This window comes from Drosophila guanche, unplaced genomic scaffold (genome assembly GCF_900245975.1).
Source record: "Drosophila guanche unplaced genomic scaffold, DGUA_6, whole genome shotgun sequence".
NCBI classification, from domain to species: Eukaryota; Metazoa; Arthropoda; class Insecta; order Diptera; family Drosophilidae; genus Drosophila; species Drosophila guanche.
The window spans coordinates 6290382-6312297 of record NW_022995749.1 but is presented as its reverse complement, the minus strand read 5'-3'; the positions used below and the strand labels follow the sequence as shown (position 1 = coordinate 6312297).

The 21916-nt window shown below is 43.5% G+C and overlaps 4 protein-coding genes across 5 annotated transcripts; 2 read left to right on the top strand and 2 right to left on the bottom strand.

Moving 5' to 3' along the window:
- The first annotated feature begins 33 nt into the window (after nt 1-33).
- Nucleotides 34-9913, top strand: LOC117585860 (arrestin domain-containing protein 17). Its single transcript, XM_034275613.1, has 3 exons — nt 34-526; nt 8242-9660; nt 9717-9913. The coding sequence occupies exons 1-3, from the start codon at nt 412-414 to the stop codon at nt 9773-9775; spliced, it is 1593 nt and encodes a 530-aa protein (XP_034131504.1). The 5' UTR covers nt 34-411; the 3' UTR covers nt 9776-9913.
- On the bottom strand, nt 1517-3637 carry LOC117585862 (GTP:AMP phosphotransferase AK3, mitochondrial). The gene is made up of 2 exons (XM_034275615.1): nt 3437-3637; nt 1517-2592 (listed from the first exon to the last, which is right to left on the bottom strand). The coding sequence occupies exon 2, from the start codon at nt 2563-2565 to the stop codon at nt 1915-1917; it is 651 nt and encodes a 216-aa protein (XP_034131506.1). The 5' UTR covers nt 2566-2592; nt 3437-3637; the 3' UTR covers nt 1517-1914.
- Nucleotides 4031-7905, bottom strand: LOC117585859 (tetratricopeptide repeat protein 14 homolog). Of its 2 annotated transcripts, XM_034275610.1 has the most exons (9): nt 7810-7905; nt 7341-7660; nt 7064-7275; nt 6799-7010; nt 6519-6737; nt 5889-6394; nt 5498-5828; nt 5411-5419; nt 4031-5338 (listed from the first exon to the last, which is right to left on the bottom strand). In XM_034275610.1, the coding sequence occupies exons 2-9, from the start codon at nt 7606-7608 to the stop codon at nt 4243-4245; spliced, it is 2853 nt and encodes a 950-aa protein (XP_034131501.1). In that variant the 5' UTR covers nt 7609-7660; nt 7810-7905; the 3' UTR covers nt 4031-4242. The 2 variants fall into 2 exon arrangements, with proteins under 2 accessions (XP_034131501.1, XP_034131502.1); XM_034275611.1 differs by lacking the exons at nt 5411-5419; nt 7810-7905 and having other exon boundaries at nt 7341-7608.
- A 10654-nt stretch (nt 9914-20567) lies between the features above and the next one.
- Nucleotides 20568-21321, top strand: LOC117585377. The gene is made up of 2 exons (XM_034274825.1): nt 20568-21010; nt 21071-21321. Exons 1-2 carry the CDS (start codon nt 20628-20630, stop codon nt 21315-21317), a joined length of 630 nt encoding a protein of 209 aa, XP_034130716.1. The 5' UTR covers nt 20568-20627; the 3' UTR covers nt 21318-21321.
- Nucleotides 21322-21916: the final 595 nt, after the last annotated feature.

Genomic DNA, 21916 nt, shown 5'->3' with positions numbered 1-21916 from the left:
CGATATATTGATATTTTGATATATATTTGACAACCCTAACGTATAGTTTATAAGAAATTAAATTATTTAACCATTTATGGCTCCTATAATCGAATTCAATTACACAGCCCCGAGTGTGTGTGTGTAGCTGCATCTGTGGGCAGGCAGGGGCCCGCCCTGGTCGTGTCAAATTGGCGTGAAATCGGTAGTAAACTCACACAGTGGCCAAATCGAAAAGCTCTCTTCCGCGGTTGTATGTTGTAAATCGGCCCAAATCGTTGTAGTTGTAGTTGTAATTCTGCATATAGACTGACTCAGGGGTGCGGCGCGGGTGTCTTGTTGCAGTGCTGCGTTTCTATGTTGCGGCATTTTAATGACGAAATTATTTTTGGATAAGTGTTTAATAAGAGCAGCAGCCATCGCATCGGCAGAATGGAAAGTGAACGGTTACGTATAACGCTGGACAATCCCGACGGGATCTACTTTGCCGGCGACATAATACGCGGCGAGATCTGGATGAATGTGAACAAGCGCACAAAGATACGCGGTAAGTTGCTGTCATAGTTGGTTTCCTGTAAAGATTCACAAGCCGAACTTGCATTTATTGTAGTCGCAAATGAGTCAGGGCCTTGGTTTGTCATTTGGCTGGAATCCATTGTTCGCGCGGGACGACAGTTCGGTTATGGCCCCATTGGCATTAACAAAGAACTTTGCAAAGCACAGCAGCCATATTATAGTGTACGTACCTCTGTGGCCCGCCTGCCCATGATGATATCTTTGCCGCGCACTCTGCCCCCTTTCGCACGCAAATTCGTTCAATTGCCTTTTGCACTTGCGTTTCATTCATCAATAAGCATTCCATTGCGGTTGCACTCCCGGCAGCATTTTGCTCTCGTTTTGCATTAGCATTTGTTTCAGGAAATGGCAAACGCATTTCACTTAGCGCCCCCCCAGTGGAGCGAAAGAGATAGAAGCGCAAGCGTTGTTCTAATTGTCTGTCTGTTTGTGTGCCAAAAATGCCGTAATATTGTAATGGTGAAGGCGCAAAGCCAGGTCTGAGGGCAGTCAGAGCGGCGCGCGCTCTCAGCACAGTCAAGGCTACAAAAAAGTGCATGGTCGTCAACAAAATAAATTGCAACTACATTAGTCAATCAACTATTTCTCTTATGCTACTTTTTAAATGTTGTTTAAGAGGTGTAGCAAAAATGTCATTTGAGCAAAATCAGCATTAAAATCTGCCTTGGAATATGACCCACAGTGCCTACTTTTTCTGCCCACCAGTGTAGAGTTTGGCTCTCTGTTGTCATTTGCCTCTGTGTGTGCAAGTGTGAGCAGCTGATTTGATTGTGTGTGTGTGTGAAAGAGTACTCGCCAAAAGGGAGCGCCATGCCATCTCTTGCAGCTTTCAAGTTTGAGTGCGCTACGCAGCAAAGTGGAGGCATTTGTGTGTCAATAGGAGGGAAGCCATAAATGTTGACTCCCGCATATTAAGCGTAGTTAGTGCTTGTGGCGCTGCCACCGAATAGTCGAAAGTTCAATTATCAGCGACAGTATAACAAAACGCGATTTATTATCAGAGCACATAGTAAAAAAAACGAGTACAAAAAGATGATGTTTATAAAAAAAGGCTGGGGGGAGGAACAATACATTTGTATGAGGGAGAATGTTTTGTATCCTAGAGGGTGTCGCTGGCTAATCAATACAAAAGAAAGAAGTACATTTAGTTGGACATACACATTTAGTTCGTTTCGCTTTCACATTGTACGGCTTCGGCAATTACATTTAATTAGACTCCTGCTCCTTCTCCGTCCTGTCCCACACATAGATAGATATAAATATGTATATTTGGGCTTAATTGAACACATTGTTCTTATCAATTAAATGTGTGCACAATTAAAGAAATTCTACTCGGAAATAACCGCATTAACCACCGCTCTATCCCTGGACCTTATCCTTGAGGAAACGTTCGACGCGTGGCCAAATCTCTTTGGTTTCACGTCCCTTGAAACTGGTGACCAGACCACGTTCCGCATACCAGGCCAAAACCGGACTCATCAGCTCATCGTACAACTGCAAACGTTTGGCCACCACCTCGGGCTTGTCGTCCTCACGCTGGGTCAACCGTTCGCCCGTCACATCATCCTTGCCCGGCACCTTGGGATCATCGAAGCCAATGTTGTAGACTCGACCTGATGGTGCGTGAATCCAACGGTTCTTCACGCGGGAAATTATCACATCGTGTGGAATGTTCAGATTGATGACGGCATCGATTTGCTCACGTGCCGATAGAATATCCGCCTGGGCACTGTTGCGTGGGAAACCATCCAGAATGTAGGACTTGTTGCCCACCTCTCTGATGCGGGCCAGCATGGTCTTGGTGACTATCTCATCGGGCACCAGTTGGCCCGAGTTGATAAAATCTTGCGCCTTCCTGCCCAGATCCGTATTATTGATAATGTTCTGGCGCAATATATCGCCGGAGGAGATGTGCAGGAAGCCAAAGGTTTTCACAATTCGTTCCGAAATGGTACCCTTGCCGGAGCCGGGTGCTCCGATTATCACAGCACGAAAGATTTTCGTATACATATTAGCTTGCTATCTGATCTATTTGTGCTGAAATTAAATGCAAAGAGGGGGAGTTTACAAGATGTGCAAGTGCGTGTTTCTGTTGTGGGGTTAGTAACTGATTAAAGGGAAGGGGGGGCACTCGCTGAACCAAAAATAGGAATCAAACCTAATTCACTTGTGGCCACATTAACGTAGTTTATGGGCCACAGTAAGTTTGCTGATTAGATTATCGAAAGCACTCAACAAAAATAAGTATTCCGATACTCAATAATGAAGGTTATTACATACTATATTTAATAGTTTCTGTATTATTTTATGACTAAACACAGAATAATTATTGATATAGATACGGGGGAGATTGTAATAACAGCTGATATAATTGTACCACAGTTAGTTTTGCAACAAAAATTCGCGATAAATGCAGGTCCGAACACAGCAAATCATTCGGGATGTGCGTGGCCATAAGCCACATGGCAACAAGTGTACCGCACCGCACCCAAAGAGCAACACTAACAACAACAACAACTACAGTATAAACGAAGAGCAAGAATACGAATAAGAGCACTAGCAAGCGTGGCTTCTGCGTTTTTATGTTCTTTGTCTTTCTCATAACACTCGCCAGATGAATGTTGTTGTCGCCATAGTTTGTTTTTGTTGTTGTTCGCGCTTATCGTCCAAAGTCCAAGCGGAAAATTATACAAAAAAGTTCAATGTCGGCGCGTGTTTTCTTCATTTTTGCTGTTTGTTTTTGTTGCGCGTGCACTTTGTCGCATATGTTTTCTGAATTTTTCGCAGCACCTTGCACTTTTAATTGTTTTGTTTTTGTTGTTTGTTATGTAAAGAAACTTGCAGAATTTCATGCATATGTATGCATATTTGTCACACTTACACGGCACTTGGGTTTTATTATTAGTTTTGATTAATACGATTTTCAATTTTCGCCCTCGTCCTAATTGCGATAACTGGTCGCATTAAATATTCTAATAATGTGGAACAATCACAAACGCGCGTTCTACTTCTGCCGGCTGGCGAAAATGATATGAAACTTTATCTTGATGTGTGTTTTAGTCGTCTCCTCTTGTTGTTTAGGTTCTGCTCCCCCAACGCTCGTACGCTACTCGTATGATTTTTTTAAACTGACAGCCGGTCGGTCGTGTGCAGGGTATGCTAAAGAGATGGTAAGGCGGTTAGTCGCTGCTCTCCAAGTTTGCTATGGCTGGACTTTTGATAAGAGCAAGCTTTGTTGCACTGTCTTACCTACTCTTTATTGTGTTATGGCTACAGCCATACAAAAACAACTGCAGTTGAAAGAGAGCCACTCTCACGCTCTCTCTTTGCAGTTTTGCTCTGCTCTCGTGTGCATTTGCATGTGTGTGGGTGGGTGTGAACTACTGGAAGCTTAGTGAATGCCTTTGGACTTGGGTGGTTCTCTTATATCTCTGAATGGAATGTTAAGAAATAAATTAAACAATTTGGAAATCAATTTGTTGGGCTTACACAGCATGCCGGACATGCTAAAAAGAGTTTGCTTCGAAAGCTTCTTTATTGAGTAGAGTCGCTTCTGGTGTCCAATAATTGGTTAAGGATAATAACATATTACAAGTTTTTGAATATCAAAATCAAATATGTATAAGAACTAAATCAAAACTTAACGCTGCATTTTTTCTTTTTTTTATGCTTTTTTTGCCTGCTTTTTTATTCTCTTACGTCCTTGGATGTCGCCTCGATGAGTCCCTGTTTGCGTTCCTTTTGTGCATTTTTGATCATTTCGTCGACCTCCTCAATTGTGGGATCATTTGCATTTTTTTTTGAACCATCGGCATTCTTTTTTGGATCTCCTGGACTAACGCTGCGTCCATTCGATTCTGTCCGCTGGTCATTATTGAACCAGGCGTAACGATTCTGGCTCCTGCCGCGCCCACGGCCACGTCCGCGCGACGTGTAGCGAGACTGGAAATGACGCGGACTGTAGCTGCGTGACCGGCTGCGGGAACGTGAGCGCCGGAAGCGAGACGCTGGCGATGGTGTGCGCCGGGGCACGAATGGTGACGGTGTGCGGCGTGGCACAAAGGGTGACGGCGTTCGCCGGCGATGAACCGAACGTGAGCGAGAGCGTCGGTCGCGATCGAAGCGTCGACCACGACCAAACCGGCCACCATAGCGGCGTGGAGAGCGCGAGCGACTGCGGGAACGTGACATGGAGCGGCGCCTCCTCGAGCGCGATCTGGTTCTGGTATGGCGCGCGGTACTGTGCGAACGGGAACGCGAGTCGCGGCGGCTTCTGCGCCTCGACGAGCTGCGACGCCGCTCGCTGCGTCTCCTGTTCGAGCGACTCCTGCTGCGGCTCCGACTACGTGAGCTGCTGCTGCGTCCCAGATTCTTCTGTGGCTCCGGCATGGCCAGACGCAGCAATCCGAATTTGTCCATCTGCAGGGGACGCTTAATCTGGAAGGAGAATCTGGGCGTTGGCTGCACCTGTTGTGGCTGCTGTTGGTGTTTCTTTTGCTCCTGGAATTTGGCTGCCACCTGCTGCGCCACCTGCACGCTGTTAGATCCAACAGCAGCAGCGGCACTCGAAGTAGAAGTCGAGGCAGCTGCTGCATGCGCATGACGTGATGTGCTGGGTCCCATGTCATCATAGCTGGTCCTCTTACCACCGCCAAATGGTTCCAGTTTGCGTGCCATCGATGGTGGTGGTGGCGGCGGTGAGGCATTGTGGCCACCACCCTTTTGCAAGTACTCCCGCAGCCTGGCCTTCAGTTCGGCATCGTTGCCAGAATTATTCAATAGCCTAAAAGACAAAGAATATTAAAGTAGAGATTGCATTTACGACACACAATCGAACGATTTGTAAAGTACATACTTGTCCTGACTACCAGTTTGCAATTTTAAATGCAGAAAGAAATTTGATCAAATATTTCTACACACAATGGGGGAACACACCACTCACCTGAAGGCCTCCTTAATGTCAAACTTTTTGAGCAGTTCTATTGGATCCAAATCGTCGTTATCCTCATCGCCGGCAATGCTGTTGTTGCCGGATCTTGATTTTGTTTTCTTTTCCTTTTTATCCTTTTTCTTTTTACCCTTCTTTTTGGCCTTTTTGTGCTTGTTGGCCTCGCGCAGCAGTCGGCGCACACTGGACATGGTCTCATCCTCGTCCAGCTTGAATTCGTTGGCCTTTTCGGCATCGATAATGGCCAACTTGTCGTCGCCAGCACCGCCACCAAATTGTGTCGGATGGGCGCTACTGCTGGTGCTGTTGCCACGTGCTCTTCCAGCTAAAATGTAGAATGGGTTAGCACCACAAAAGGGAACCTGCAACGCTGTCTTGTACTTACTTTGATCCTCGCTTTCACTTTCAACACTGCCACCACTCGAGGAGCTGGACTCGTCCGATGTTTGGGCCAAATCGACAACATCGGTAGTATGCTTACCATCTGCAACGCCAGTTCCAACTCCAACTGCAATTCCCTGGGGCAAATTCGAGCAACGTTGCAGTGCATCCAATGAGAGTCGTGCCTCCGCATGCTGCGGCAATAGATTCAGGCAATCATTGTAGGCCTTGACCGCATCGGGTATGCAGTTCTTCTCCTCGTAGCTGCGTCCCAGGGCCACCAGGGTCTCGCACATGTATATACGCGCATTCACATGGTACTTATTCAAGTTTAGGGCCTTCTCGAAGTCTTGCAGACCCTTGAGGAAGCTGCCACGATTCGCGTAGAGGGCACCGCGCGCCACCAAGCCCTCAACATTGCGCGGATCAATGTTCAACGCCTTATTCAGACACTGAAAGGCCTCAACTTGCTGGCCATTCTTAAAGTGCTCAATGCCATCAGCCACGGAGCTGATTTTTTGTGTGATTTAAGCGATCGATGAGGGGAAACGAAACGGTATGCAAATGGTGGGAATGGAATACACAATTTTTGTCGCACAACTAAACCATTTTGGGTATGCTCCACAATACTTACCGAAACGCCCACTGGGAGGCCTGTTTCTGACGCAACTCCGAGGCATATTCCGCCTCCGGGAAACCCAACTTGATGTGGCTCATCATTGAAAAGTTCTCATTGGGCTGCAGGCCATTGACTTGAAACAGCAAATCATAATTGGGATTCTCGAATTCCGGGGCATCACTCAGCATATCCTCATAGTGCACACTCGAAGGATGTTCCTGACTATGAATTTGTCTGCAAAAGAGAACAAAAGGAAGATTTACAAAAGGTTTCCCAGCAGGGGATTGATGTCTACCGATAGTATTTGGGCAAATCCTTGATGTCGCAGAGTCCCAGCTTTAGATCTGGCGATTGGTGATAGATGCCAATCATATTCAGTGCCAGACGTTCCGCATCCGAAGAGATTTGACACACCTCACAGCGTAGTATATCGTTGAGGCCAAATTGACGTGGATTTCCCTGTTTGTCCAGCGGCAGTGGACCCCAATTGGCCTGCATTATGGTGGCCTACAGACAGCACAAGGGATTAATATTTGTTGATGGATACCTGGCGAACTCACCTTTATGGGTATATCTGCCAGATACAAGTGCAGTGGCTCATCCGAGCACAGCGGCTTCACCATCAAACGATTGAAGCGTGGCAAACTCATTACCGACGCGTAGATAATGCTGCCCTGTTTGAGGGCATCCAAACGATATGTCCAGGCTTTGCGTTTGTCCTTGAGCTGTGTAAAGAACTCATACGGTGGCTGCTGCACAAGGCATTCGGCACCTAAAATACAAACACGCAATTTATAAGTCAAAGTTTCAATTAGCAAAAAATCAACTGCCACCCACCTATGGCCACAACAGAATCCTCCATGACATTCGCCACCAGTCCACGATCGTAGAGCTCGACCGCCTTGCGGGTCAGGAACTGGTGCACCTTGAGCCGCTTGGCACGCTCCTGAAAGGTGAAATACTTTTGCCGCTCGAGGTACACACTGAAGTTCATTTGGGTGAGGCCCAGCTGGCGCAACTCCTCGCCGCCACGCTCATCGTCCCAAATCTTTTGTAGCGGCTGGCCATGGTAGCTCATCGCCTTGCCAATATATTCACTATTCATTTTCGTTAGTTGTGGCCCCCGGCCCCACAACAATTTTCACAATGGGCGTCCTCTGCAAAAAACAAAAAAAAGACACGAAAAAAAATGTTAGCCCTTGCGCAAAAAAATTGTGCACCGGCATAAACGCTTTACGCGAGACGCAGCTGCCACAAATAATTGCCAAAACTTAAGCCACACAAGGGTCCTAATGTATGAACTTACTTTAAGCACAATTTAGTTGTATAAAAACGTGTTTTTTTCTTAAAATTAAATTTATTTTATGCAAAAAAAAAGTCAAAGCACAGCATTAGTGTGACCGCGGTTTTATCGATTAAATATACCGAACGACCCTCAAAAATATATCGTATATTTTCGTAGTTAAATATCACCCGTAAATCGTAATTGGTATAGATTATAATTTGTACAATTTCGTTGATAAAAATGACACAAAATTACAAGGAAAGGCAATATTTATGTTATGAAGCTAAATGTATTACAAGATACCATCCGTTGCAATACTGCAAGCGCAAAGTGCTAATATCGGTATCGATAGGAACTGATAGCTCAGGGCTGCACGCAGTGGTACCATAAACTACCAATAGATGGCGTTTTGTGTTTCAAAAAGTTAAATTTTCCTTTCTTATTTTTTTGCAGCCATTAAAATCCAAGTCACTGGCAAAGGAAAATGCAAATGGATGGAAATACTGCGCAAAAACTCCAACAACAATGAGTACACGCGCAGTCTGTTCTACACCAGCAAGGAGATATACGAGCACAGTGAGACGCCGCTGCCGGACTTTGAGCCACGCGGCCTGGAGCTATCCGCCGGCGAGCATACGTTCATCTTCAAGGTGGCACTGGGAAGGCAGTTACCCTCCAGCTTCAAGGGCAGCTACGGCAGCATAAAGTACAAGATGCGTGTGCTGATACAGCGGCCCTGGACGTTCGATGAGCGGCACAACATACACTTTACGGTGGTCAAGAATATGCCGCTGCAGGCAATGCAAAGGAGCGTGCCGAGTCCTTTGGAGAAGCAGATAACCAAGACGATCAGTCTGTTTGGCACACGTCCCATCACGATGGTGGCCCTGCTGCCCGAGGATTTTGCTGTGCGCGGCGAACCGCTGCGCATCTGCGTCACCGTCATGAACAACAGCACGACGAACGTGGAGAAGCTGCGCTTCAGTGTGCTCCAGTATGTGACGTACTACAGCCATGTGCCGCTGCGCGTGCAGAAGGTCGAGTGCATTTCCATTGCCAACAAGGAGACGGGCTCCGTGCAGAAGAAGAGCGAGAGGAGCTTCGCGCACGAGCTGCTCATGCCCGAGGGAGCCCAACCGACAGACGATCATTTGAGCGGCGTCATTACGATTGTCTACGAGCTGCGTGTGGAGGCGGTGCTGCGGGGTTTCTTCAAGAATTTGGTGCTGAATCTGCCCTTCAAAGTATACTCACAGGATGCCTCAAACCGACAGGGATCGATGCGCCCAACGCCCCCACCCCGGCCCGAGAATGGTCCGCCCGGACCCGATGCCAATGGAACGTTTGGCAATCCCTTTGAGCCCGCACCACCCACCGGAGCCCTGCAGGTGTATCCCTCGCTGGACTCGTCGATTGGCTCGCCCTCGCGCTCCTCCCAGTTCAGCGAATGCAGCAGCCTCAACTCCACCACCTCCGATTCGTCGACGGCCACACTGAGTCCCGCCGTGGGCGGTGTGGAGCTGTCGTACACGTCGGGCGGTTCGCAATCCTCGCAATATGGCTCGCAGTTTGGCAGCCCCTCGGCGCGGGTCAGCCTGCGCAGCTCCAATGTGCCCTATATGCCTTATTCGTCCAGTCCGTCGATGGTGCAATCATATCCGCCGCCGCATTTGCCATCCTATCCGCTGCCAGAGTCGCCACAGTACTCGCTGCTGGCACTGACGCCGCCACCACCAATGGCCCCACCCACACCACAGCCCGTGGCAGTGTCGGCTGCAGCGCCTCCGGTCAGTGGCTACAGTCAGCTGCCATCCACGGCATCATCGTCTTCGTTTCTGCAGCCACGACAGCCGCCAGGCGTGCACGAGTTGCGTAAGTTTTGCACACGTTTTTGGTTGATGTTTTGATTCATTTTGGCCTCCTTGCAGCACCATCCTATGAAGAGCTCTTTGGTCAGGCCCATGCCCCCTCGGAGACGGCAGCGTGAGGCCTGCAGCGCCTTTCGCTGCAACAACCCAGTTACGTCCAAGCTTTGCCTAGATATTAGAGCTTCAGGTTTACTTTAATAGTGTTATCGAATATCAATATATCGAATATATATCATAGACAAGAATCGAACAAATAAGGCAATTTGTGCGCACAATTATGTGTAATATATATTGAATTTAAGGCTTCGAATTTACACCAAATTAGTTGGCTAAAGAGTTACTTTTTTTTTGGCATTGATATATCATTTTTTATATCTTAAACTTGATCTATATTGCTGTAAATTTGGGTACGCGCTTTTGTTAGCATTCGTTTTTGGTTAAAAGGCAAATAATTTGTGCAATTATAATGTTCAAAATTATTGATTTAATTCAGTATCTTTATCTACGATTGAATATTTAGCTACAACGTTTTGTACAATTTACGTATCTGTTGATGTAGTTTAAGTCATCCAAAGATATGTTCAAAGGAATGCGTTCAAATAGTGAAAACAAAATAACCAAAACATTGCACAGGTCATAGTATTTACTGCAATTTTCTTGTGCAAATAGAAAATGTTATAAAAATGCACTAGAAAATGTCTCAAATGTGTGCACAAGTCAATGACATTAATGACAATTTCTTAGGCAAATATAAAAATATTTCTCAAACGTTTCATTCAATTTCTTAGAAAGATTTCGAAATATCATTTGCATACATTTATTTGTTCAAATTATTTGCCTTTAATTTGTTTGCTTAAATCGAGAGCTTTGAATGCCAAACGAATCCTTTAGTAATTTATCAAAAATGTAGTGCACAAAAATAGATAGAAAACCACATAAATAGCATACAAATTAGGCAACAAATTACAAACATTAAAATGTCTATGAAGAAAATATGAAAACTAAAAACATTGTCGTCTATGAACAAATTTTAAATTAACAAATGAAGTATTTGGTTAAGCTCTAAAAACTTCCTACAATCAAACGAATTTTAGTATTGAAATATTCGAACACAAAACGTCTGTCCCACTTCTCTCTCGGACAGCCAAAACAAAGAAAGACTTTCACGGGATATTTTATCACTCACTACTCAAAACATCTAGCCCGCCTATTTAACTAATAATTTTTTATATTTTTATACTACATAAATCTATCCAAAGATACTGATTTTCTATAAAAGCAAAAAACAAACCATTTATAAGCTTAAGTTTCGAAATGATTTTTGTATACCAAAACCTACAACAACCATGATATCATTTATTTCTCCCATACGTCCTGATTTACACACATTTTTATAGGATTTAGGTATTTAAGCAGCAAATCGAATCATTGAAGCTTTTGAGTGTGCCTCTAAAGAAGAGAATTATATAACAAATAACAAATTTATTCCATCCACCCCTCAACAGCAAAATCATCTTTCAGTTTGAAGCGCACAAAATGCAAATACAAAATACGAACCAGAACCTTGTTAAGGTGCTTTAAATATTATTCTAAAAAAATCATATTTTTGTATACAAATTTTTGCATTGTGTGTTTAGTTTTGTGGCAAAAACTAATTTCAGTTTAGTTTACTTAAGCGAATAAAAAAAGCAAATAAAATGTTAATATAATTACAAAAACTAGAACTATCATTAAGGGAAGGGAAACTCAAGAAAAATCAATCAGGGAAAGCATGTGAATGCTGCTATATACCCTGTGGTCATTAAGGAGCGAGGGGCACTGCCGCATAACGCGCGTTTACTGAGAATAAATATCTTATCTGATTTTTCTATACCCTGCCATTAAGAAACTGCACCTGGACTGATTTTAAGCTCAATCTTTTTAGGCCATTAATTCTTTAATTAATTCCTCAACTTTTAATAGGTATTCCATAGTCGAGTTAAGCAGTTAAAGAGCTCTAACTTATAGTTCAAGCAGAACCACCTGAAATGTGGCCAACAAAAAAACCCTTCCGTAACCCTCTCAGTGCCAGAAAACCGGAGCCAGCACACCCCTCCAAAAAAAAAACTAGTGCACAAAACGTATATTTTTGTACGTGTTAAATTACAATTTCAAGTGCTTGAGAGGAAAGTGCGTTTCTGGAGCCGCCTCGTTGCTGGTGGCAGTCACTCTGCTGTGTCCCTCGCCTCGTCAACGTTCACGTTGATGTGTCGCCCACGCCCAAAAGCCACCAGCCCCATCCTGGCCAAGTTACCTGTGTCTGGGCCCGGCGAGGACTACTGCGAGGACGAGTTGTAAACGTGTGCGGCTTTTCTAACAAGTAACGGAAGTGTTAAGTCAGCTGTAATTGTTTTCCTTCATATTTTTGCCACTGACTTGTGGTCGGTCGCCCTCTGCTCCGGGCTCCCCCATTCAACTATGTCCACGAGGACGACTATTTAGTTTGCTTGGCTGGCTGGCTGGCTGGCTGGCTGGCTAGCTGGCTGCCTAGGGGGCCTATGGGGGAATCAGAGTAAACCATAAATTATATTCCACATGGCAACGGTATGCGCTGCTAGGTCTTGGGTCTTGGTGGGGAGGCCTGCATGAAAACCATACATAAATAAAATTGTTAAATAATAGCGACATTTAGCGGAAGTGTAATGCTTTCCACCCCCCCTCAGTACATTCTGCAAACTTCAACACGCGCGACAAACGATCGTTCCCCCAGTTTCTGCTTTTTTTTTTTGTCAAATTATAGAGGTGCCACTGGTGGCTAGCTCTGTGTTCTCTCTGCCCATTCCCCTGTGACCTGCACTTAAATGTCTTAATCGCCACCCCACAACTTTCCATTTAACTTTCCAAAGGGAGGTTAACGATTTGTTGGTTTTGGTTGGCAGCAAATTCTGATGCTTTGCTTTTTGGCATTGAAACGTGCCACTAACTGATATTGAGTATGCGCCATGTGCTGCCCCACTGCTGATACATGGATACAGCATTGATAAACATGCACAAACGTGGCTCGAACTAGATTAATCTACAGTTTGACCACATTATGTTTGTAGTGTCAAATGTATTTACTTTACTTATACATCAATATTTGCGTGTGGCATAAGTGGCAAGCGGAGCAGGAAAGTTTAGGGCCCTATCGAATTATTAAACAGGTTGAGGAATTAGGCCACTTAAACACAGATTACATAGTAAAGTTTTAAGAGCTGGAAATGCTGAAAATAATTCCACAGAACATACAGCGATAATGTTATCGATTCAGTGTTGAAATGCAAAAGTAATCGAAGTGTTGCATAAGCTAGTAAGCAACAATTCAGTTTATTATCGATTAATTATCGATGCATTTTTGTCATCGATTGACTATTGGATTCTTAAATTGCCTGGAACAAGCCTTTTTATTAAATAATCACAATTATCACTCATTTTAAATGTTAACTAAAGTTAAAGTTTTTTTTAATTTGGGAAATCTATCATAGAATCGATAACATAACCATTTCGTTGACCGCTTTGTCCAGTCGCACTTCCGTAATCTACCCCTCATGCCATTTAGTTAAGAGATGATTTGGTTTAGTTAACCTTCCGACAGAAACTTCCGTCGCATATGGCACAATGATCCAAGTTTATATTAAAACTTGAAGCACATGTCCGTGTCCCATTGCGAGACTGAACTTCCCCTCAGCATACGTACAGCTGCGTCACTGAATGACTGGGAATTAGTTTATTCTGCTGTCCAACAACCAAAAAAAAAAATGAAGAGACAGCCAAGGAGGATGTTCTTGGAAAAAAAAGGTCCAAGCATATTGCCTAATGCCAAATAACCAAATCAAAACTAATCAGGCAGAAGTTACTGCCACAGCCAGCCAGCCGGGCAGCAGGGCAGGTGGCATTCTGTGGATGGTTCTGCCCACAGTGAAAATGGTTTTAAATTGCTGCCTGATTGTCTTTCAAGTTGGCCAACACTTGTTGGGCATGCTACCCCTGCCATTCCTGCTGCCAATGCCAATCCCAATCCCAAATACGATGCCAACGCAACCTTCTCAACTGTGAGTCGAAAATTTAATCAAGCGTTGAAATTTTTGCACGTACTTCGTATTTTCTATTTCTGCTTCTATCATATTCAATGGCCTCCGAACCACCAATGCCAATTTCTGTCCACAAAACTCTTGGTCACATGTGTTGCTCAGTCCCCCTCAGTTACAGTTCTCAGTGGCAGTCCCAGTCCCAGTCCCAGTCCCCGTCCTCTGTGGCTTCCTCCTGCCGCTGTTCGGACTTCCGTGAATGGGTCCTGCAACGAGCTCTCTGGGGGCAGCAGTTGCCAAAGACTGTGCGACCGCCTTCCTCTCACCCACTTTTCTTTCTTTCTTTATTTTTTTTTTTCTTCTGTTTTTTTTTGTGTGTCGCTTCATTAAGCTTTTTTTGTGGCACGAACCACACAAGCTGTGACGGATTGAAGGTGCGTGGGTGTGGCCACTGAAGCTACCCCTCAAATGTTACAATAATTAAGCAGATTCTTTCATGTTTCTCATATTTGTAGGAGTCCAAATAGCGAGCAGTTATAGGTTCTCGATTTTTTGGGGCATGCGTGTTGCTGCTGCAACATCTTGACTCCTTTTTAATATCAATTTGACACAGTTGTTGGTCTTTCACGTACCGTGTTCATTTTTCTCTTTTGGCTTTTGATTGCAGCAGGACGAGAGACCACTCACACACGCACACACACAGCACACACAATATGTTGCAATTTCTGTTAATTTTGTTATTGAGACACGTTCCACTTTGGCCACGAAACTGCAGAGGCGGCAGCACAGCACACATCTGCTGCAGCTGCTACACCATGTGCAATCGAGGGGGAGTATCTTTCGGGGCCACAAGTTCGGTTTTAGTTGATTGAGATTGATGCTGGGTGGGGGGAAGGTAGAGAGCGCTCTCTCTCTCTCTCTCTCTCAATTTGGCAAAAGAAGCCACAGCAAAAGCTTTTGCGGTACATACATATATGCATATAATTTTCATGGAAAGAAATCCGAAAGCCTGTTGGAGGCTATTGGCCACAACAAAGCAAAGCAAAGCACATGCCTCAGAGGCTTTCGGCACTGCAAAATTTATAGACGTTTAAGCCTTGGCATGCCAGCAAATAAACTCGATTGGGTCTTCTGCGTCTTCTCTCTCCATGCAATTAATAATTGCTTGGAAAAAAAAAATATTGTAAGCTTATTTGAGTGGAAATTTGTTGGCAAAGTTTGTGGTTAGACTTTAAATGTAATGAACAACAGCAATTTGAGCGGCAATGGAGCAAGAGGACTGTAGCAAAGGGTCATCTTGTGTCTTTGCTGCACTTATAGTTATGTATGTACCTATATTAGTACAAAAATATCTATGAATGTACATAAATTCATAAATAAGTGTCACTCAATAACTACGCGCTCTCACTTGCTCTTACTGAACACACAACGCACTGTTACCCCCTCAACCCCCTCTCCATTTCGCACCCACCCAAAGTTAACCTCAGCCACAGCCACGCGCTTCGAATTCATTTGAATTCATTTGCTCGAGAGGTAGAGAGGGAAACTAACAGTAGAAATAACGGCTTAATTGCATAATATTTCAGTCGGCAGAGATCTGCCGTCATTCCGTCCCGCTCTGGCAGCTGGCTCCAGATTATACCCTCTCTGCCCGCTTTGCTTTGAGCTCTGCCCACATGTCGGCGATTCTTTCTCTCCCTCTCTGAATTGCTCTTGAAACGGTTTCGGCTCGTTGTAGCGGCGCTTGGCGTGGGTACTTGTTGTTGGAATGTGTTTCTGTGTTCTTTTTGTTGTTGTTGGAGGAGGAAAGAAGAATAGAAAACACTGTTTGAGTTGAACCTATTTTCTGTATCTAAATACCCTTAAATATCACAATCTGAAAGGAGTTTCAAGTATGTATTTACCCTATTAAAACCACATCGGAGAACCATTTATCTGACAGTCAATTAGTCCATTCTGATTGACAATTAAAATACTTAAACTGCCAAAACAAATTCCATATTTATGTAACACATTTCAGACAAACAATAGACCATTTCCATGGTTTTTTCTTGTTTTTGCGCCGTTGGATGTGCAGTCTGTCGGGTCAATAAATATGCAATTAATGTGCAAAAATCAACATAATCAAATTACGACATTCGGTTCGATTGGCTAAATTGAATTTATAATGATGAAGCAGCAGCAGCAGCAGCAGCGGCAGCAGCAGAATGGCAACAGAATCCAGAAACCATTCGCAAATGCCGCACATTCGATGCTGGGGATAATCAGTTTAGTATTTTGTAATGCCTGAAAAGTACGGGTCTCCGTATATCTCTGCGGCTGCAATGCAAATTGTTCGCTAAACCATCAATGCAACCACAAAAAATAGAAGCACACACACACACACACACACACACAACAGAAACAAACAAATAGAAACAACAACACTTTATGTTGCATTAACACTTTAATCTGTGACAGGACAGCCCGGCCGCTCCCCCATTTGTGCTTGTATTTCAAATTAAATTAAAGGCTGAAATCCATGCTGAAAAAACGGAATTTGCAATTGAAATATTTATAAATATATGTAATGCTCTGCCCCAATTATTTGTCTTTATTTATTGGCGTTAACTTGTGCAAAATGTTAACATTTAATCAAATCAAAACAAGCTAACAAACCCCAACAAAAACAAAAAAAAGAAAACAGCTCTCGATGCGAAAAAAACATGCCAATAAATATTTGATTGGTTTTTATGGGGCGCATTTCAAGCAAATATTCCGGAAAAAATAGAGATAAAAACACATATGCGTATAATTAGTTGCTAAAATTTGATTTGTACAAAGAAAACATTTTATAAGGAAATTGAAAACGAAATGAAATTTAAATCAGTTTTTGCCAACCAGCAAAAATGAAAATATTAAAACTCGAAAGATCAACTAAATGGACCCCTGGAAGATGAAAAACGAATGTGGAAATACACTCTAAGATGGGAGAGGGGGCTTTAATTAAAGATTGATACAAAAATCAAATAATTAAACTAGAAGAATATACAAGAACAATTGATATAAAAAAAATATATAAAAATATAGTTGGACATTTTTTGCATTGCTTTGCGTGAAACGTTTTTATGGACATTCCTCTGCTGCAAATCTATAACACGAACAACATTCAAAATTCCATTTAAAATGTCATTTCAATTAATAGAAAGAAATGAAACAAAAAAAGAAAAACCATTAGGAATAAATTCTCTCAGCAGTTTTGACAGATAATTTTGTTGGTGACAAATGCAGAAAGCGGTGGGGGAGAGGGGGAGCAATTGATTAACTAGAAATTCCGTTGCCATCTCAAAAGCCACAGGATCCACAGGACATCAAGGTAAACGTTTCGAAGTGAAATGCCAAATTAAATTTCGGAATGCTTTCGATGGTATTTCCAAGAGGCTATGACAAAATACTTGAAAGCCAACTGCTCTCGCTCTTGGCCACATTCCTGTGGCTTTATGGCCTATTACACCATGGCCAGTGTCCTGTGCGGCCCTGTGTCCTGGTGCCGTTTCTCAAATTAATAAAATCCAAGTATGCGCAGTGCCAGGTGAAAGTTAAGCAACGACCCAGCGGTGGGGGCAAGGCTCTGTTGATTAGTAGCAGAGATTTTCTATGCCACATTCCATGGTGCAAATTGATTCAATTATTGGCATTTAATTAAATGCAAATACGAGGTAACAAAAACCACCTAGCTCTACATTTTCCCCGCCTCTTTTGGGCAACTTCTCTACCTCTACCTCTGCCCTCTCTCTCTTCTTTCTTTTCTGTTGGGTCCAGCTTTTTAAGAACTTCATTAAAATGCCAACAACAGCCGTCAGGAGAGAGAAAGAAAGAGAGAGAGAGTGAGAGACAGGAGCCGCAACCGAAACCGAAATATTTTCTACATTTCATTTTGTCAAATTTAAATGCCGCTTGACACAAAAGCTTCTCCCTGCCACCCTGCCACCCTGCCACCCTTCCCCCTGCAGCAAATGAATCTCAGATACAGATACAGATCCCAGACATTCAATCCCTCTGCTCTGCAGCCCCCGTTTCAGGTTTCCTTGGATCCACTCCATTGCCATGTAATTGTTGTCCGTCTGAAGGAGCAGGCAGTCAGGGCAGCCCCTGCAGTTATTTGCATTCAAATCGCAATTTTTGTCTCATTAGAAAGTATGCGGAGGCGTGTGGGGATGTAGGTGCTGCCAGGGGGAAGAACATTGTCGTCACATTCTTGGCCCTCGAAGCAGCAGCACCACCACCAGTCGGACGGACGCTTAAGTGTCCCAAAGTTGGGGGGTGTCCGTCAGGCAGGGCAGGCCACAGAGCTAAATGAATGCCAACAAGTCGGAAGAGACACAGTGGTGAGGGGCGGAATACCACTCTATAGAAGGGGGGGGGGGGGGGGCACACACAGTGGGGACATTCAGTCGTTATCGCCTCGGGGCTTTAGTTTAATTTCACTTCAATTTTCATTGTACAATTTTCGCATTTTTCGATATGTTTCCATAGGGAGAGGAGGACAGACCAGTGGGGGTGCTGCAGAATGAGGGGGAATGGCGATGGGTGCCCTGTCTGTCAGTTCTAAGGGTGGCTGCCTGGCTGGCTGGCTGCTTTTGCAATTTGATATTGCCTTTTACGTAAACGTAAATCAATATCCAAATGCCTTTCGGATTTAAGTTTGCAGTCGCCAGAAAAATACAAGACGAAAGAACTTTCATTTAGACAAGAGTAGGGTTGAGGAATACTCTTTAGTTTTAAGAGGAAGTAGAAGGATAAAGCATTCATTAAGAGAGATTTAAAATTTACAATAGACGAAAGATCTCATAAAGTACATACCAAAATTCCATACCGAGTGGTTCACATTCAAAAGAGCCAACAAATAGCTAGTTCCAGAATCATTCTTGCGTAAAAAAAAGGTTCAAGAAAGTATCATAATAGTTATGTGTGGAAAATCCTAGAAAACTTAGCTGAAAATACATAAAAAACCCTCAATAATATGCACTTCAATCCTTCCCTGATCTCAACATCTATCAACAAAAAAGTTGTCACGGAAAATGTGTGTTCCCAAAGAGTTCGAAAATCGCTTGTGCCCCGTTTTGTGCCTAGGGTATGGGGTAGCGACTCTCTCTGGGAGCGCTTCATCAACCAAAATATCTGCAATGATGATGAATGAAAAAGAATATTCCACTCTCTCTTCCTGGCCCCCCCCCCCTGTTTTTTTTTGTTTTCTCGCTCGGTTTTTAATTTTCCAAAGTGAAAAGCAAATTTGTCACAAATTTTGCTCCTCTTTTTTTTTTATATCTGCTATTGGATTTGAGCGCCGCGATTTGATGAGCAAAAATAAGGCTGTGGATTCTGCTGCAGTGTCGGCAGGGGGCATGGGGCAAGGGTGCTGAGCAGGGTAAATGTTAATGCTAATAAATTATACGACAGGCTTGGAAAATTCGAAAATCCAAGCAAGCGACGACAACTCCTCAAACGAACATTTAATTGAAAAACTGTTTTTCTTTTTTTCGTCGTTTTGTTGCGCGTTTTGCATATAAATCAGTGGGAAACGAAGTGGGGGCGGGCCACGCTGCCTGCCTGCAACCACATTGAGGGTTGCGACTGCTCCTGCCCCAGCCTCATCCATGTGTCCATCGTTAGGCGGGCCACCATGTTCGCGTTTCTCCTTCCCTGCGTTTGGGAGCAAACAAATGCGACGCGACTCGCACAGGTCAGTGGATATTCAGAGCAAACTCTTGCCGCACATGCTACATGTATGTGCGGGGGCGTATGCCACGCCTAGTTCATGTAAGCTTCCCCATAGAGCTCTTTCAATTAGCAATTTGTCAGCTGACATTCAGCGAACGAGGGCAGTCGGCAGGCGGCAGGCGGCATATGGAAATTATTCTCTAAAAATATACCCACCAAAAATTGGCATATATGTACATATGTGCAGATATATGTATACAGTTCATTCCCATTTACAAATCTGTTGTAATTCAATTAAAAAACTAGAAATAAAATAAAAATCTATGTATAAATATTTCCATAAACAAAATGTCGCTGCTGCTGCTGCTGCGTCATACCAGAATTCATTTAAATTTTGTGTTCATTTCCCACCTTTTTCCACCTGTTTTCCCCCAGCTCAATGGATGCTTTCGCGCTCTCTCTCTCTAGCTGGTTGCATGAACAAGTCAAATATGCAACGAGATTTAATTAAAAATTCGGCAGCTTTTGTGGAGATTTTTCTTCATTTTTTTTTTTTTTGAAATTTAGTCGAGGAGTTGCTGCCAAATTTTAGACCATTTTTGTAGGGATTTGTTCGGGGTGCCTATTGCCATGGCTTTGTACGGATTGATGGATATTAGAAGACTTGGAAGTGTATGATTGGTTGATTTAATGGAACAGGGAATGTGCTTACAAAGGAGTGGCTGTAACTTTGAAGCTTTGAGAGCATAATGCACATTTTTTTCATGCATTTTCTATTTTGATTTTTTGTATTAAACATTATATAAAGTGCGAGTTTTAATTTTTGATGAAAAATTGAGTTATAGAATGACTTTAAAATCCCGCAAATAAACACACACACACACACACACACGAAAAGAATTGGCTTATTCGTTTAAAATTCAGGCATTCGTATCACGTTTTTCGGGTTACAAATTCACTTTTTACCTGCGGCCACCACACATTTGCCGGCAGTCCACGAAATGTCAGCTAATTAAAACCCATTGACCGTGATGATGTTTACTTCAGCAGCAGATCCCCTCCGTGACCAAAAAAAAAAGAGGAGAAGCCATGGCAATAATAGAGAGGGCAACACAGAGGTTTAATTCTAATCAGCTTGCCTTTAGTTTTGCGTCGATTTACTAGCATTACTAGTAAATTATCTTAAATTAAAGATCTTCCCTTCTCATGCAAAAGAAAGAACGTGATGGGCTTGCTACAAATGCTGACGGGTTGGATTTATTCAATTATATCCCGCTTTGTATACAGTGACGGTTCTGCCATATCCTGGATGCCTTTTTGGCAAAATAAGCAACCAAAGATCGAGGAAATAGCGTGGATTGAAGATCCAAAACTGCAAGAGGACACTGAAACTGTACAGAATGATTTTCTTCCGAGTCCATTCGTTGAAGCAAAGTCCTTGAACTTGAACATCGAACCGATGACGGCAATCGCTACGAAAGTAAATCCATACGTAGTTCCAGCTGCAAGTGAAGTCAGCTATCAATCCGTTAGCCAACATTGCAGCCTGGACCCAGTCTTTAATCAAACAAAACCCATTGACTTTGTACCAGAGGACGAAGTGAATTCGTAAGTTCTAAGGAAGCTAAACATTAGTCACAGATCGCAATAACAATATCACAATTTCAGGACATATGTCTTTTGGATTTTTATATTCTCATTGTTCATGACTGTTGTTGTATTTATCCTTTGGGAAGCTTGCTTTGTGAAAATTAAATGCTGTCTGCGTGGTCTGCTTGGGCGTCGGGGTGCACATCGAGCGGCGCAGCCCCAAACGATCAGTCAAGAAGCGTCCCATGGAAGACACGGACGTGGGCAAGGAGACTGCCATGACGGCCACTGGCGGGGTCGAGGAGATTCCCATAACAGCCACTAAAGAATGCAACTCTTTTTTATATTTATTTTATATTTAGTTTATTTTTATATTGTATGTTAAAACTTCGGATGACTTTAAAACTTCGGAAAACTTTTATTGCGGAATAATCGGAATATTAAATATTTGACTCGTACTCGAATGCATTCATTGGGACTGCCTGTTGAAGTCTTAAGCTAACCCCAAAATGAGTTCAAAACTTTTATTCATTGACTTTATTTTTCCATGCGTTTGAAGTTATTTGTATGCAAATGTTGATGCGTCACATTAGCTGACTCCCTGCCGCACTTTTAGTTGCTATTGCGGGCTGTGCGGGCAAATAGCAAAATGCCGCTGGATATATGTATATGCAACTTCATTGGCAGTGTGGCAATGGGGCAGGTGCATAAGCAGTTGCAGCTCGTGCGGAGTGGGGAGTACTCATGCGAGGTGCAGTCGAACAATAAACGCGACGAGCGAGCGAACGGACGGGGACGGACGGGGACGGAAGTAGCAAATAAAATTCAAATTTGTGCCAAAGAATTCCCCCGTGAGTTTGCCGTCTCTTTCACACCCTTTCACTATCTCTTTCCACCTGCACTCCATTCTCTACACACTTTCCG

Bases quoted from the DNA above. Each gene is read 5' to 3' on its own strand.
- LOC117585860 (XM_034275613.1), top strand. From the start codon at position 412: ATGGAAAGTGAACGGTTACGTATAACGCTGGACAATCCCGACGGGATC. The intron at 527-8,241 runs GTAAGTTGCTGT...ATTTTTTTGCAG, and splicing joins CAAGCGCACAAAGATACGCG to CCATTAAAATCCAAGTCACT. The intron at 9,661-9,716 runs GTAAGTTTTGCA...GCCTCCTTGCAG, and splicing joins GCCAGGCGTGCACGAGTTGC to CACCATCCTATGAAGAGCTC.
- LOC117585862 (XM_034275615.1), bottom strand. From the start codon at position 2,565: ATGTATACGAAAATCTTTCGTGCTGTGATAATCGGAGCACCCGGCTCC.
- LOC117585859 (XM_034275610.1), bottom strand. From the start codon at position 7,608: ATGAATAGTGAATATATTGGCAAGGCGATGAGCTACCATGGCCAGCCG. The intron at 6,738-6,798 runs GTAGACATCAAT...TCTCTTTTGCAG, and splicing joins GATTTGCCCAAATACTATCG to ACAAATTCATAGTCAGGAAC. The intron at 6,395-6,518 runs GTAAGTATTGTG...ACAAAAAATCAG, and splicing joins GCCTCCCAGTGGGCGTTTCG to CTCCGTGGCTGATGGCATTG.
- LOC117585377 (XM_034274825.1), top strand. From the start codon at position 20,628: ATGGGCTTGCTACAAATGCTGACGGGTTGGATTTATTCAATTATATCC. The intron at 21,011-21,070 runs GTAAGTTCTAAG...TCACAATTTCAG, and splicing joins CCAGAGGACGAAGTGAATTC to GACATATGTCTTTTGGATTT.